General features: G+C 38.6%; 1 protein-coding gene across 5 annotated transcripts in view; it reads right to left on the minus strand.

The window, feature by feature from the left end:
- Nucleotides 1–17,910, minus strand: part of DENND1B (DENN domain containing 1B) — a 165,544-nt gene that overhangs the window by 93,856 nt on the left and 53,778 nt on the right. For all 5 annotated transcript variants that reach the window (XM_032117239.1, XM_032117237.1, XM_032117236.1 and 2 more), the window contains exon 4: nt 3,429–3,478. In XM_032117239.1, the coding sequence (XP_031973130.1) occupies nt 3,429–3,478 (50 nt within the window). The remainder of the gene's footprint in view (nt 1–3,428; nt 3,479–17,910) is intronic.

Genomic DNA, 17,910 nt, shown 5'->3' on the forward strand with positions numbered 1-17,910 from the left:
CCTGATTGAGAGGGAAAGTACAAAATACTGCTTGAGAAAGAAAAGTGAAGCAAACCATGCAGAATTTGCACAGAGAATTTAAGGAACAAGAGAGGACAAAGTGGTTTTGTCCGAAGCATTATCATGACTTTAGCAAACATTAAAAGGAAATTAAAATCTCTGTCCTCAAATGGTAAATCCTCCTAGACCATGTGAAAAGAAACAGAGTACCAGAGAAAAAGTTCCTTATTCGTAAATACATACATACAAACTGTTAGAATGTTATACAATTGCATCATTTATTAAACATAAAATAATTTATTCACAAAAAGAGACATAGGTACTCGGAGGAAAGGCTCAAGAACTTCTATGATGTAATTCATTTCTTAATCCCTTCAAAATAAAACGTAAGCCTTAACTAGAAGTAATGAAATTATGCATTTGTTTTCAATAAAAAATTTTATATAAAACTCAAAGTTTAAGTCATGGTGAAAGAATTTTTTTTTTACACCATTGTGCCTCTTTTGGCTTGACTTTCAGTTTTAATTTAATGGGAGTTAATTCTAGATTTTTAATTACCATTCCCACTATGTACTTTTGATAATTAGAGTGAGTAGTGTACAGTTACTTATAACATCTGCAGAAAGTATGCCTGGTGAGATGATGCAAGCAGCATCCGACAGTGAGAACTAAATCTGGATCTATGATCATTGCAGTACAGTGAATAAAAGAAAATCAAATACATATTCTCATTTATTTCCTTTTTCAATTCCTTAAGTAATTAATATAGGTGAGTTGAAAGAAAATGGATGATGATGATCTTACTACTATGCTTCAGCTTTCCCCTCTCCATAATTTGAAGAACATAGATTTCCTATTTAAGTTTTACTTAGCTAGATAACAGAATTAACACTCCATTCCCTATAACTCTGCTGTGTACTAGAAATCCAGAAGCAATCTATGGAACAGAGTCAGATTTTTTAAATATCTTGATCAGCAGAATCAGTGGCAGTTATCACTCCTGCACTAGTAATTTCTAGCTCTTAATAGGCTCAGATAATGCTTGAAGTAGCTTATATACATACATAAATATACATATATTACACATATGCATATAAATATACATATATTACAGGTTGAGAAGCTATGCTCTCTGCAGTACAATATGCTCAATAAATGAAATATATATTTTCTATTTCAGTTCAAATGTTTCTGTACAGAAATAGCCATTGAAATTACCTGTAAAATACTTGGTGTGCCCTCTATCATGATCCTATATACAAGAGGAAAACTATATATACATACATACATATATTCATCAGAGAAGTGAAAATCACATATATGGCTAGACAAATACTAAAATGATTGTCACATCTTTAATGTCCAATGGAAAAAAGCCCTGTAAAAGAATTTCCACAATGTTTTTCTCAATCCTTTTCTTTATCACTTCAAATTTCAAAACAAAAATAGTTAAACTGGGAAAGCAGAAGACAGCTGGTTTTGTTTAAAAAAATTGGTGCGCCCACGTTAAAGAAAACACTTGAGCTGAGTAGTAAATGGCAAATGCATCATGCAGCCAGTAAGTCGTTCACACAAATAACTTGCCTGTAACAGTCCCCACTCTCCTGAAAGAGCTTCCAGCATTTCTGTCCTTTCCTCCACAATAGCTCTGCCCCTCCTTGTCTGTGCTCTGTTACACTCCCATGATCCCGTGTTGCCTTTGGTTCTTCCTCAAATGCCCCAGAACTCGGCTCCCAGGAATTCGGCTAGGCAGGAAGCTGCGAGTGCAGCACCCGTTCTAAAGACACCACAGCAGTGCCTGAGCAGTCTGCAGGCCACACTGATCGGCCTTATTCCCCTCAGCAGCATCCCAGCTTCCAGGAACCTCCACTCCTTCTGTCCAGCTCACAAGTCTGATGAAATTTGTAGAAATTTTGCACCTTTGAGAACACTGCTTTATAGTCAAGCATGAGGCCAGCAGTCAAAAACCATATCTGGTGAGGGGGCACAGGAGGTATTAACAAACAAACAACAAACATCCCTTAACTTTTTCCTTTTCGTCCCTTTTTTCTTTGTTTTTTATCCCTTCAAATAATCAGCTAAAATACATACTTAGCTATGCTAAAAATTCATGTATTCCCACAGTTTACTAAGTTCATCTTCCTCATACAGGCAGCTAAGTGCCTTCTGAATGGCTCAAGAGAAATAGTTAAGGTAAGACATGTTATTTAAAAATACTTATTTGCTGCCACTGATTATCTTCTTGCCACTGGATGGCAGCAACAGAACCTCACCTTTTTCTGTTATCCTCAAATTTTATTTCCATTATTCATCTTCATTACCAATTTTAAACAGAATTCTGTACATATCTTAAGCACATTAAAGACTTCAATGCTTTAAAGCCAACACTGACAACCGTATTACTTAAGTCATTAGAACAGCTTAAAGGACAGTGAGCTTAACCAGCTCAAAACCCAAACAACTTAATTAAATTTATCTATAAAAGACTAAACAAGCCTAGCTGACTTCAGGGAAGTTGTGTTTATAAAGATCTTTATTTTGCCAATGTGTTTTGCTGCAGAGACTCTTCTTTCCTCTCTACACACACCAGCTTTTCCTCCACTGGGAGCAGCTTCTTGCATCTGATAGATGCTTCTCATCTCCAAGTCTCCATCTACAACCGAGGGCCATGTTGTTCTGAAATTGGCTCAGCTTGCACACTACCTGGGTGTATCTTTCATTAATTATGCAAATCGAGCTTCTAATTCAATCTTTGCCAATTCGGACAGTACGGGTTTTCCAAACCAAGTGAGTTCAATCTATTAAATTAATTACCATTAATCATTTTGACAAGCCCAAATAAATATTTTCATTAATAAAAAAAATTTTATATGAACAATTTAAATGACTGGCAGCATTACATGGAAGCCAGACTATAACTGATACCAGAAAGGTAAGGACTAATTAATTATAAATAATGGTCTTGATTCTCCTCTGAGAAAAATCAATTGCATATTCAGCTACTTCCATGTAATTAAAGTCTTAATTTCTTTGAACTCAAACAACACATTTTCTGTACTGCTTGGTGAGTTTTTATATCCTGGTGCACCGTAACATTTTTTATGAAGCTTGCTGCTTGAAGGAAACTGTGTTATATCCTTATACTTACACAGATGGTGTTCACAATTACAATGGACAAAACTGGGACCTGCAATGTAGCTCTACCTTGACAGAGATATTCCTAAAATTCTGTAAGGACTGCATTTTGCTGGGGTAGTTTCCTATTAGTGACTTCATACTTACTTGAACAAAGGGCATGTTTTCTCATCTGCAGGTGCAATTTTAGGGAGTACGTTACATTTGCTTTTTCTTTGAATCCTTGCTTGTAATTATGCTAAAAGTAATTTTCTATGAAATATTTTTAAATAAATGATAACTGTAGCACATACCTTTCAACGTCAAAAGGAAAGCAGAACTTTGGGATGCTGTTCAGCACTTCCTGAAAATACAAGCAAAAGAAATGAAGTTAGAGTTTTTTGAAAAGGCTTTTGAAAGGCTTGCTTTTTAAAAAAATGGCCAAAAATACTCGTAACAAATAATAAGTTCAAGGAATATATGATTGCAAAAAAATACAGCACACGTTCCTGGACTGAAATAATTGATTATTAAAAAAGAATTAAGTTTGTGCTTTGGCAGATTGCAAAGACAATGCCATAGAAACCCCAGGCGGGAAAGGCCTGGCCTGAAGGGTATTAACACCCTTCACATCCCCGCTGGGATTCCCTTCAACAAGGCCATATGGATTTTACAAGAAGCACCACACCATATGGGTAAGCCACGTCTGCTGCTACTTGTACCACAGACTAGCCACAGGGACTTCTGACAGATCCTGGCTCAAAAATACAAATGTTGTTTCAATTAAAATGCAGGCAGAGAAAAGGGAATGAAGTTGGCAGCAGAATGAATTACAGAGAGGTATAACAACTCTATACATGTTCCATAGTCAAATGCTGAAAATGATGGAAATCATCTACTGGTCCAAAGCAGAAATTTATATCATTAACCCTTTGGGTTTCACAAGCAAGCCTTGCTATTAATAAAGAAAAGTGGGGGGGGGGGGGGGGGGGGGGGCGGTGGCAAAATCCACCAGATCTACATTCATACCAAAGTATGAAAGGATAATGTGACTCTTCCGTGCAGAATTTTATTTAAGAAGCTGTTTAGTGGCAAATAAAATGTGTTAATTAAAATATAAAAATGCTCTCAAACTAGTCAACGTTTTTCTTTAAAAAAAATTAAGAAGTGAATTACCAGATCATTTAGCAGCAAATATTAAACAATGACTTTACAAGATCCTAGAAAATAGATTTTATTTCCTTGCTCCCAACTGGAAAAACAAACCCCCTGTGAAATGCTTCAGCAAGAAGAGACAGTTGACATCAGTGCAGTTGGTCAAAGCTGCAGAATTCCCTTTTTGTAGCAGCCTAACAGACCTGTACTTCTGTATACACAAGCTGGCTCACAAGGTTTGTTTTCAGAAAAGAGCACGTTGATTACAAATTTCCAGGGCTGCACATGAGGGTTTAAGAAGTTGATCTAAGATGTTGGCACTCTCCAGCCTGAACACCCTGTTTGCTGCATGTCAGACACTCAACTCCCATTAAGGGAAATTATGTATTTAAATTCCTACACACTACAATGACTATTTCCTTCTAACATTTGCCAGGCTCAGTGGATAGTGTAAAATATAAAGAACCCATACAAGTTAATCAGCAAGAGAGGAACAGTTTAGGAAAAAGACACTGGTGACTACAACATGCATATGTTAGCTGCAACATTTTAAGGGTATGTGATGTGCATCAGTAAATCTTCATGCGATACAAAATCAGGAAGTCAATGTTTTTAGAATTTCTAAGTCATACAAGCGAGTTCAAGAAATCTTTAGAACTTTTACTTTGTTAGCACAGTGTATGAAAGCCACACATGTGTTTTGGGAAAGGTTATTAACTCCATCATGAACAACAGCAGTACATATAATACTCTTCAAAAGGAACTGCTCAAGCACCATCCTGCCTGCTCGGAGTGCCCACTGCAGAAAGGTGAGAAGAGAAATATAAACAGGGCAGGTAAGTATTTGATTTTCTGCAGTCAGGAACAAGCACACACAGTGATAGCAGTAACAATAATAAACTCTTACAAAAGAGAGCAAACAGAACAGGCTAATCAAAACTTCTAACTCAGAAATTTCCTAAACATTTCCAAATAGTCTCTCCCTTCAGGCTCATAAAGCTTTTTTTTCCTGTTCCAAAGAAATAGCATTTTATTCTTTTTCTAAATCTGCACCTATTCTCACACTATAGGAAGTGATTTTTCTCCTCACTACCAAGGATTTTAATTGCTGCCTGGTGAGCTTAGCACTGACTCAGAATTGGGTATGGAAATGTATTCATTTATGTTCCCCATTGTATTCTCTCAGAATAAATTATCACGTGAGGAAAAGAAAACAAAAACAAAAAAACCAAAGGTATTAGCTCAATATTTTGACTAAACAACCTGAAAATTACGAGTGTGTTTCGCAGCGTTGCCCGGCCGAGCGACAGGCCAGGGCTCCCCCAGCGCCGCCCGGCCCTCCCCGGGCAGACACGTGCGCACAACTTCTGCGGAGCAGCCCCGCTCGCTTCCCAACTGGCAGGAGCATCCCTCGGGGGACAAGTCTTTAAACCTCCGCACTCTTTAAAATTCAGCCAGCCAGCAGGTCTATAGACTGGTGTATAAACAGTATAGACACACACACACACACAAAAAAATCCTCTCTCAGCTTATGTCAGTGACAAAGCAGCTCAGCAGTTGACTGCTTCTCCCCTGACAGCATAAGCTGGGTTTACACAGATCAATAGATGGATGTCCTACCTAGCTTCCAGGGCTCAGTTTTCTCCCTTAATTACAGGTGCTATTCAGATTTTTAAAATGGAAGAAAACAAGATGCCCCCAAAATGCTCCTAGACGAATTTAAAATGCAAATGATATTACACAGACATTCACATACACAGTTGCTATTCGTGTACAATTACAGTTGGTACTTGCAGCAACCTCTCTATTGGATAAAATTTGAACATTGTCTCCTAATGGGTCATCAATTTTCAAGGCTCCCTAACCAGCCAGGACTTCCTCCTGAGTCAACACAAACACTCTCAGAAAGAGAATAACATATTTGTTGGTTTTTACACTCACAACTTTATAAAATTATCTATTTATTTCTGAAGGCAAAAGGTTGTACAAGTCTTCAGAAAGCAAAATATCTTGATTCACACGTCCCATGCTTATTTCCTCCTCTGGTTCTCACAGTCTTAGTGCTTTCAGAAATGGTCCTTGTGTCATAAACAAGGTTTATACAGAGGGAAGATGATAATGAGGTAAAAGAAAAAAAAATTAAGACCCCCACAAATAAAGGGTTCTCTACTTGCTTTCAAACATTGACTAAACATCTACAGGTGCATACACAATTGTGTTTAATTGCTAAGTTAAAGGATAATTATCTCATTCCTTATGCAAACTCAAAGAGAAAGAAGAAAATCATAAAATCAGTATCATGTGAACTATGGCATGTTGCTTCCCTTGAAAAAAGCTTAAACAAAGACAGAAATGGTATTTACAAAAATATTTCCCTTATGCCTATAGCACAGCAGCAGAACCCTGGACTCTCACAGGCTCATGGTGCAATGGTTTTATTAATTCACTCTCACTCGTTGCACTGTGCAACTCCAGCCTGGCCTGGTCATGCTCACTGGCTCTACAATGAGAGGATATTACAGAAGCCTTAAAGTTAAGAATTATTTAGCATTCCTTGCTTGTTTTGATACCCACTCAGCTAATTCTGTGTATCAGCATTTTATAAAGCAATGTAATCAGTGGCAGAAATGCTTCTGAATTCATACACGCCAGCTTTCTGGGAAAAAAGGTCCTGATAACTTTGTACTCTGGAAAGAAACACGGTCAGTAGTTAACTTCCGGCACTTTCGCCTTCAGATATTCCAGATTTTCCTCTAGGTTTAAAGACAAATTATGAAGAATTCCCTGAAACTATTTAACAGAAAAATTAATACTTCATAGCAATTACTAATTGGCTTGCTAGTCATATTCACGGGGCAGTCCCACAAAAGTCCTGTGCACATCGCACCATTTCATTTGCGGTGTGACACCACAGGATGGGTATAACACAACTGGGTGACATGGGAGTCTCAGTGCCGTGTGGGTGGCAAAACAGAGCTGTAGATGTGTCCTCTAAGCTCCACCTGCTGCAACACTTCAATTCACAGAAGATAGAAAAGAAAATTTGTGCAATCGCAGCTCCCTAAAAATAGACCTGCTCTTTTCAGCTAACAATTTTCAGACTAAGTTGTGGATGGTGCTGCATTTTTTGACAGCTATTTCTATCCCAATACAGCTGCCACATAACACTTCATATATCCCTGACAAACATGCAAAGAGGAAGGAGATTCTGGACCATGTCGCAGAAGTTGTCACTAATGGATTCAAGCAAGATTAAAATTCCACTAAACTTGAGCCACGTGTACATTTCTACAACCGTAGATTGTTTTGACCCACAAAACAAATTCCACTCCACTGCTGAGAACAAGTTTTGATCCTCATTTGGTTGGCTAACATGTAAACCACAACTGGCAAGGCCCTACAGCCTAATGACATTCAGAAGAATCGGGTTGCTCATAATGCTTAAGCACTGAGCCTTTTAGAATACTTGCTCTCCAAAAGGTGTTAGCATCTTTCAAAAGCTTATTCAGAGAAATATTTGTTGTCTAAAATGAATTTGGAGCTGAATACCTGCAAAGGAGGATGAGATCACTTACAGAATTTCAGTTAATTTCTCTTGTTCCTGCTTCCTGTCTCTTCTACCTGGCCACCTTTCAGTTATGTGCCTCAGGAAAGGATGCCAGACAGGCAGCTGAAGGTTTTTGGTAGCTTAGTCTGGTGGTTTAGTGTTCTACACAGCAACAAGGGCACAGGTAAGGGCACAGACAGATGAGGCAGCAGTGATGCCTTTTCCTGGTCTTAAAATCAAGAGTCAAACACAGTTAGAAGTGGAAAAGGGATTTTACCTTGGTATTTATTTTAAGGATCTTTAGGTGCACACATCCAGGTCAAATGCGCCAAAATGCACACTGCAATGCACACCCCCAAAAGATCTGCTATAACATTATAGGTCTTACTAATTGGCATATCTATCAAAGATCCCCCAATGAGAGGCTCAAGTGAGCCCCCCTCCCCAAGGAACCTTCCCCTGGATGGTTCTATCTTAGTTTACAGAATGTGTTCTGGAGAGGACCTTGGGGTCTGGGGCACACTATCTTCTACTTACGAAGCTTCTAAAATATTTAGTCTCTTAGCTGAACAAACAAGTCCAAGAATGTAGGCAAAAGCACTAAGAATACAGAAGTTGTAAAAAAGGTATAATAGGGGTATAAAAGAAAAGGCAAACTCTTCATGGCATCAGCAGGACAGGAAGACTTTAGACAACAAGGTAATGGGATGAGCTTGAGATCTTAGAGAAGCAAAATCGCATCAACAAGTAACTATTGTAGTGGTGTCAGTGGAGGCCTGAAGATCAGCTGTACCTGTGACTGAACTTGCAGATGATTGCTGCAATATCACTTAGAACCAACAGGACGTTAAATACACACAAAAAGAAATGAAAAAAGCCTTAAGGACCGGAACAGTGAAGGACCAGGGTGTGGTGCACTCCAACTGCAGATATGCTACAGGATGCTCTTGCCCTGTAGAACAGACTAAGACCGGTGTCCCAGGCAGCACACTTCTTACTGCTTTTACAGCAGCTTTCAAAGGCACTTCACAAGAAGGAAAGCTAATCCTGCATGATTAATTTCACTAGCCTGCAAGACTGAGGAATAAGACTTTCTAAACAACCACAGAGCAGTTTCAAAATTCAGAGATTTCACTAAATTATAAAATGTTGGTGTCTCTATTTGCCCAATTGCTCCTGAATCTCATCATATAACCAGATAAAAATAAAGCCTATTTCAGACAGTTGTGTCCAGCACAGCATACAGGGAATCAATTAAAATAACAAGCTCAGTTACAAATAGCAGAATAAAACCAACATGAAATTCAGCACAGGCTAATTTTCCTGCTTAAAGAAAAAACCCTTCAAATTTCCTGGAATTCATAATAAAAACATAAAAATTGACAACGCTCTTCTTCCCAAAGAAAGTTCCCATTAGAATAAGTTTAGATTCAAATGTTACCATCTACCTCTACCCCTGGCAAGGCAAACAAAAATAAGATAAATATTACTTCGCCATACATCTCTAGCCTGCATGTACTATTAGTATTCCATGCAACAAAAAATAGTTTTCCCTTAGTTCCCTGACTCATGTCAGGGAGACCATTATTCCCTAGGCAATATCAGAGAGCTGGGAAAAACAGGAAACATGATCTTCCATCTCCATTCTTCAGATTTCTATGTGAGCAACATTTAACTCTTAAGGTGGTAGAGTATTTACTATATTTTAAAAAATTAATTACATTTTGTAGTTGAAAAAAAAAGGAAGAAAAAGGCACCAGTGTATGGCACACAACTTTCTATCACCATGCTGTAGGGGAAAAGTGGCTATTTATTAATCAATACTTTCCATGTCTCTAACACTATCTGGAAACTCAACAGAGAAGTTCTCTTAACTAAAATTACAGGAGACATCATTTTCTGAATCCAAATATGCAAGTCTCTGAAGGTCAGGTTAAAGTCCCCGAGTCATCCTACACAGATAAGGGGGCAGCAATATTTGTTTCACTCAAGACCTCTTCAGATCTGCCCCTGCTTACAACAGCAGTTGAGATGCATCTTTGGCAGCAGGGCTGAGAACCTCCTGCACATCCTGTTCAGATGCTGTTTCACCAGTGGTGACAAAATAACCACCGTAAAATAAAACACAAATTAAAATTGGTTCTTATTTATTTACCTGTTAGTTTTTTCATTCCACCTTGGAATATTCTGACAGCAAGGGACAGAACTAAGCCTATTTGAAATATATTCAACTCTACCTATTCAATCTATTGCTTTAAAGTGAAGTTTGCAGTCTCAGAAATGCCTATGAAACAGTATCAAATATATCATATCTGGTCAAAAGGCCCCTATTTGCAAGATTTCCTTCTCAATCACCAAGAAAACCTATTTATAACAGGAAAACTAACTATAAAAGAACACTACAAATAATGAATATCTGCATTTCCATGAAAAAGAAATATACTGAAAAAATCGTAGCATTTCAAGCACAACAAACTCTACTCCCTACGCAACTAGATACGTTTCAAATTGATTTTAACTCCAAGCATATTTTGTTCCAAATATATTCCAAATATTTTTCCCCCCTCACTAAGTACTGCATTAGTTACCTAAAAGACAAGTCCTGAAACAGAGAGTGTCTGTAAATAGCAGGATGCCATTCCTTGTCTACAAAGCTTTTCGTGAACAACTGGCCTGCCCAGTAAATACCCAGTACTGGTGTACAGACAGAGGTCAGCACCAGCTCTGCAGACTGCTCCTGCTCAGGCTGGGCAGTGAAACTCTCTTGTAACACCAGGTGATGCTCTTCCAGAATCCCAGCTTCCCACTGGTTATTTCACAAAATGACTGCACAGCATATGCCAGGAAGAAATCCTGATTTCACTGGCAATTCAGAAAGTCAGAAGTAGTCAGAAAATGAAGCACCACGTGAGTTAAAGAACAATTGGGGTGCCACGCTGAGAGAAAGCATCTGTAGCAGAGCATGATTTATGCAGATAAACAAGGTGAGGCAGTCCAAAAGCCAAACCCTTGTCTGGGCTCATCCAGGCCTAAATGTGCAGCCCTGTGGGATGGTGCTGGCTCCCACGGCTGTCAGCAGCAGGGGAAGTCAGGGAGGGAACTGCACCACCTTGTACAGGGTACTGAAACCAATGACGTGTGCGGTCTGAGTTTCTTGGTTACAAGAATCCACAGCCAAAAGAAAAGGAACTGAGAAAGGAAATCAGCTTCTAAGGAACCTGCTGGGATTATAATTCCTTAAATAAAATTATTTGTGATATCTTTATAAAGGAAACACTCACTTCTTGTTTTACACTCAGCATAGGTTACATTCTAAGCTTCACCATAATGCAGCTCAGTAAGAATTGCTTGCAGTAATAGTTTTTCAGTACTAAATTGAGATATTATCAAGTGTGTTGAAAAACGGAAGGAAGATGAAACAACTCCAGATGAAAGACCAAAGAGGGAAAGGGAAGAAGCAAACAAGCATAAATTTAAAGTGCTAACGTGCCCCTAGTGTTACCCGATGCAGACAGATGATTGTCCCAAAAAATAAAATAGAGTGGCCATACAACTGGGTCTCTTTTTCCCAAGAAGATATGCAATGTACATTCACTTTGCCTATGGCTGAGCCTGTCCAGACCTTCTGGCTCCCTGCTCAAAGCCTCTGGCAGCTTTATAGCCAGCAATTACTCTGCAACAATTGGAGGCTGGTGTTGCTGCATGTGAGCATCAGTCAGCCACCTCAGCACTCAGTCAATCAGCTTAGCATTGACCTCTGATACAGCACAAGCCAGCTTTGAACAGTTAAGACAAGAGGGAGGCAGCTTTCGTCAGCAAGCCAGGCAGCACAAGCAGCTACGGCCAAGATTTTCAGCTGCTTCACTTTGATCCAGAAGAATGAAACAGCCCATGTTCAGGGAAGGCAGTCATAAACCTAACCCAAGTATTCACAACACTTACTGAAAAATTAGTAGGAGCCCTGTTCCTACAGTAGGATGTCTCCATCAATTGAAAGAGGTCTTGTCTCTTCCAAAACTCAGTTTAAAATTCAAGAAGGGGTGCCCTGAGCGTTCAGTGGCCCAGTATGTTTTCTCTAATCATAGTCATTAGTGCCTCATGAAGGAAAAAGGGCAGAGAGAAGTGTGCACTGTACCCTCAGAGACAGGTGATTTCTCATATGTGGATCTTTCATTATCAAGTGTACATTTATTAATGACTGCAGATAGAAACACACAAAAGCCAGAAACTCAACACCTCTGCTTAAGGAAGAAGCAGAGAGAGTCTACCAGCCAGGTAGCTCACAATGCCTTGAAAACTCATACAGAAGTAACGAGCACCAGAAATAGTTATATTCTGATGGATTAATGCGTTTCTCTTCCTGATTACCTGCCTGGAACTGCTTCACCTTCCTTATTCCTGGTCCAAGATCCCAAACCAAGTCACCTGGATCCCTCCAGCTGCAGCCCACTAATCACCCTTGCATTGTTCTTGCTGCTCCTGTTCCTGATCTCAATCCCACAAGAGAAAGTCAAAAGAAAGAACAAAGTCTTGTTCTTTGCCTGGTTCCTTGATTTCATCACATGTGGATTATGCACTTTGATCCCAGACCATTTCCTAACACAAGCAATATGTAAAAGAGTACTTTATTTAACAAAATATCAGCAAATCATTTGAAGAGACACTCCAAATACCTGTAGCAGTAACAGTGAACCAATGTACCTCAAATGCTCTCCCAGTTCTCCAGAAAACATCATCAAGAAAGGCAGAAGAGCCAAGAACCAAACACAGTGTTCAGGTTACACTCAGTATTTAATAGAAAAAGAGGCTGCACTAATTAGGATATTCCTAAAAGTGCAGCAGTAAGCTTGAGACACAAAAGCAACGCTGAAAGTAAAACAGAGGCAACAAATTGAAGACTGAAATGGAAGGAGGGTATTAAGCAAGCAGATGAGAAAGTATAAGGTATCCCAGAATAAGGAATTAGGGGACATTCAACTGGAATATTCTGAGGGCAGCTGAGGTCAATCAACAATGACATCACACATGACAATTTGGCAGTCTTTCTGGAAGATGTTCCAAATGATTGTCATCACTATTTCAGCCAGCAGTTAATTTTTTCTTCTTTGGTTTGGCACATCGCTGTAGGCTGGAATCTGATTTGGCTTTGAAATAAGCCAAATCAGCAACAGTTATTTTCGATAGCCTGATACAGAATATCTGAAGGACAGTCAAATATTAATTCTGTACTTATTTGAGCAAACAGAAAAAACTACTTCTACAAAACGTGGTCCCCCAATATCACAGCTGTATGATTTTTAAAAATGGCTAACATATGCATACAGTCTATTAAAATGCACATAATTTATTTGACTCAAAATGAAAACATATCTAACAAGTAATTCCATTCATCTGGCCCTTTTTCACCCAGCCTTAAGATATACAAATGTGTGCCTTTTCACCAGAACACAGCAGCTGGGAATGAAAAGAAAAGCATTCAAATGATCATTTTCACATCATATTCCATCGTCTTTTCACCAGCTTCTCCCCAGCCTTTCTTTGAGTCCCATTCTGTTACAAGAGAGCTGCTTTTTAGATCAATTCATATTTCCATAATCCACTCTGCTGTTTCTCTCTCTCCTCCCCAGGGTGGACTAACCCCTGCATCCAGAACTATGGCTTACAACTGTCATTAAGACCTGTAACAATAAGAAGATAACAAAAGAGCTGGTAGAGATGAGGTTAGCCAGTACCATATGCTGATCAAGTTCAACATTTTTAACTTAAAAGCTCTATAAAACAAAACTCCCACAATTCTGAGAACAAGCATACTTCAGGTTGCCACCTGTCCTCAAAATTTCAAGGAAATTCCAAGTTTTCAGTATTGGGCTTTTATAATTTTTAAAATTTTAAAAATAGATGTCTCAAAGATTTTTCTCTGTTGGGATGAATTAAAAGAAAAGGTTGAGAAAGCATCTTGGAATATTCACATCTTGAATGATGTAAGGGTCTCAGTGATTCTGGGTGTTCCCAGCACGTCTGCGTGGGCAGTTGTTTCACAGAATATTTATCAGGACTGAACAGATCTTTTCTGTTCACACAGCGCAGTTAGCAACTATAAATACACCTCTGAATCTTTTCCTGCTGATCATCTATCAGCTGGGATTTGCATAGACAAAAAGCATTGCTGCCTTACACATTCAGTATTTTTCAATAAAAACAGTATGTCTTCCAAACACAAAGTGTTAGAAAATCACTTTATCTTAACCAGATAAAGTCTCCTTGCAATGTACAAAATTGCCACGTTGCCATCATCTCAGCAGGGCTAATTGCTTTCCACAAAGATTCAAGTTTCTAAATATCCCTTAGCTAACTATAATACAATAACGTTTAGACAAAAACACTACTGAAAATTAGTAATCTCATTAGATTGATTCCTCCTTTCTCATACCAATGCACCCAAATATTAATCATACTTACTAATACACAAGCAACAAAATCCCCAAAATCTTTTTAAGATTTCCTGATAAAAACAATCCCACAAAGCAAGCACCTATCTAGTTAGCATAAACATTTGAAACATGCATTTAATGCCTCATCAGAATACAAGAACAAAGCATCTCATGCAGAAAGCTGGTGAGATGCATCCCCTAACAGCACGCCTGCAGCCTTGAAGGCAGTGTAAACAGCCTCGTACCTCCCGGGTTCCTGCTGCTCTCTTAAGAGAGCAGAGAGGAACACAGAATCTCACTGCTGGCTTCCACACACTAGTTTGACCCAGAGAACAGATTTAAGCCTGCTTCTTGAGAATATTAAAACAAACAAACCCAAACCCCAACTCGTGCTATTATTTACATATTTTTAAAAAGAATGTAGTATCTTTCATGGTGACCTCATTTATGTAAGTGCTACCACGAACCATGCAATTAAATATTCCATCCTGAAAGAAACTGAGCCTTTGTCTCCAATCAGATGCTCATTTAAGCCAGGCTTAACTTTCACTAGTTAAAACATACATTGAAAGTCAAGTGTGTGACTGGTGCTTTGTTGTGGGAAGACCAACACACTGGTACTTCAGAGGATTTACCCTTTAAACAGCTGTACATGTAACTATACATCTTTATATACACAAATATTTTCACACGAACCAGGTAGATTTACATGTATACTATCAGACTTCAGTAGCTGGGTCACTACAGGATATGGAATAAGGCTCATAGCTCACAATTCAGGGGTGACTTCTGCATAATGTGATACAGTAAAACTAAAACCCAGATGTTATCTAAAATATGAGATAATAGCATAAAGAGTCTTACTGTAACTTCAGAGAAAACAGCAGAGATTCCTTACACGGGATGCCATATCCCTTACTCATTACTCATCTGCAGGGTTTGGGAAAAGCCTGACATGGGAAAGCAGATTTAGACTGCTTGTCTTAGAAAGTGAGAGAAGATAGGATGAAATCTGCAACACAACCAACAGTCTAATGCAGAGTCTCAATTCCTTCTTAACCCACACCTTCAGTTAACAACCCCGGTCATATTTATTACTGAAGTGGCTTCTGGTAAGACCATCTCCTGCCATATTAGCTGTTTGTGTCATCTTCCTGGTGAGATGTTTTTTCACCAGCAGAGAAGTTGAAGGCTGAAGATAGAAAATGTTATGTGATTAGAAGTGCAAAGAATGAGAACTATTCAATGGACACCACACACTACAGGACCTACTGCAGGTAGAAATCCCTCTGGGTCAATGAGCAGTTAGATTAAAAAGCTACTGAATTCTTACACAGCTAAAAATAACACCCAATATATCTGTAATTATTAAATTAATAAGAAATGTTAGACCTCACATGCCTCAAAGGTTAAGACAACGCAGAAAGCAGCACCACCTCTTGCACAGGCACTAGCTGCTGCTGGTGCTATCAGCACCATGCTCTCCTCCTTCCTTGTGCCAACACCACTCTTCTCCCAGGAATGTTTCAACCCACTGAAGTTGGTGGGAGAGTCAGTGTTTTTATTTGCTGAACAGCCATGAACAGAGCCATAGTGGAGACATCTGGACACGTGTGACATCAATAGGGCTTTGCTACTGCCTGCACTGCCATGAGGAGACAAGCCAGTGTCAGCAGATCACAGCTCTGCAGGGCAACAAGTGACTTCTGCAGAAACGCGTATTTTCTTCTTCAAGTCATCAAGTACTTCAGTTTGGAAGCCAAGGTGTTGTTTTCATTTGGGTTACTTTTCTGAAGCCCTTAAAAAATACTTTCTTCTTTAAAACAACTGGATTTTTTTTCCCAGATATCATAGCATTAGTATTTTCTCTACAGACTTCCATTTAAAAATGGGCTTGCAAGGCAAAAATTAAGCTCTAGTTAAACCAGTCTGAATAAAAAAAATAACAATTTCAAGATTAAAAACATACACATTTTTATCATGGGAATTTTTGCATAAAGGGGATATTTGAACATACTACAAGACAGAGCCTCTAGAAATATACATTCAAAATACATTTTAAACAACAAAAAAATAGCCCATTAAATGGCTACAACTCATTCTTCATCCAAATTTGAGCTTGTGAGGATAATCACAGAAGACCTATATGTGCTCAAAACAGAAATCTTCACATTTTTTCTACAGAGCTGAGATTATTCACAACTTTTTCAACAAAAATGAGTCGTCAAACTCATTTTTATAGCACTAATGCCAGCAATGATGGCTCAAAGAGATTAATTCTGCTGGCGCTTGAGGTATTTTTTAATAAACATTTTCTTTGAAATGGTAGTGTGGTTCTTTGTACTGTGAATTCTAACCAGCATGAGCTCATTTTTTCATTGATAGTTTTGAGAGTTACTAAAAATTGAATTATTCTCACCTCAAAAAATAAAATAAAATGAAAAAAGAAAAAAGGGACAAAACCACTTTCTGAAGCACTCCTGGCAAAGAGAAGTATTTTTCATTTTCTGCCTTGAAGCATTACTTTTTTTCTTTCCCCATTCTGTTTTCCTCTTTTCCTTCTTATTCTGGCATCTGAGGAATTACCAGAGACAAAATAAGTGGTTTCCCTGCAGTCTTGGCAGATAAGGAAATCAACAATGAATCTTTCAAATTCTTTTCTGGTACCAAAACCGCGCCTTAATATTTCCTTTACTTGACAGACTGCAACTGAGTGATTATGACAAATCCCAAGTCTTGTCTTCCTCCTGATCAACTGTAGTTTCTACATCCCATCCACAACAGATGGGATGTTTTGCAAAACAGGAATTTGGAAAGTCAATATTTAAGAAAAAAGTACACTAGAAGAATATCGACCAGCATCGAAGAAAATGGCAGGGCACAAGAAAAAGCAGGGATTAGAGATGAGTAAACACTGGGAAGTTCAGACATACTTAGAGGACAAATGTGAGAAAGAGGAAGAAAATGTCAAAATGGCTCAGACAAGTTTTCTTTGCATTATGAAAGCAACAAAAAGGTGACACGATAAACTGTAGAAAAATTCAGGAAGAGAGGAAAATATTTTGCCCACTGTTATCACATCACTGTGCAAACAGACAGCCCTTCAATTTTAGGAAAGATGATTCTTTGGGATACATCCAAAAACTAACTCACACATTTTACATTTAAAATATAAATGACTGAAGAACAGGACAGAGAATATTCTTTTTCTTTTTTTTTTCTGAGCATTCTCCCCACAAACTTTTATGGAAATTAGCCTTGATAGTTTTAGTGAGTTCTTGGCTCTTAAAGAAATTAAATCTGGTGGATACTCAGGTCTCCAATCCAAACCTACCCGGCTCAACATCCACACACACATGTGCAAAGAAGGCTTCTGCTGATTTCACTTCATGACTCGGCTCAGGGGTTTGCTTTAGAAGCTGCTATATATTCTGTTCAAATCCAGGGGTTCTAACAGGAGAATTTCCCTTGCGAGGAGAAGGATTAAAATATCCTGTTTTCCAGAGACACAAGCAATTTACCTGAAATGCCAGATTCCCTACACAGCTGAGACGCAATGTGCAGGCACAGGTTTTTCGGAGCCCAAAGGCAGAGAGCTGCCTGAGGCCTCTGGTTTTCATAGATTAGGTATGTCTATTGCATCTTTGTATGATTCCCTTCCAG

This window comes from Corvus moneduloides, chromosome 9 (genome assembly GCF_009650955.1).
Source record: "Corvus moneduloides isolate bCorMon1 chromosome 9, bCorMon1.pri, whole genome shotgun sequence".
Taxonomy (NCBI): domain Eukaryota; kingdom Metazoa; phylum Chordata; class Aves; order Passeriformes; family Corvidae; genus Corvus; species Corvus moneduloides.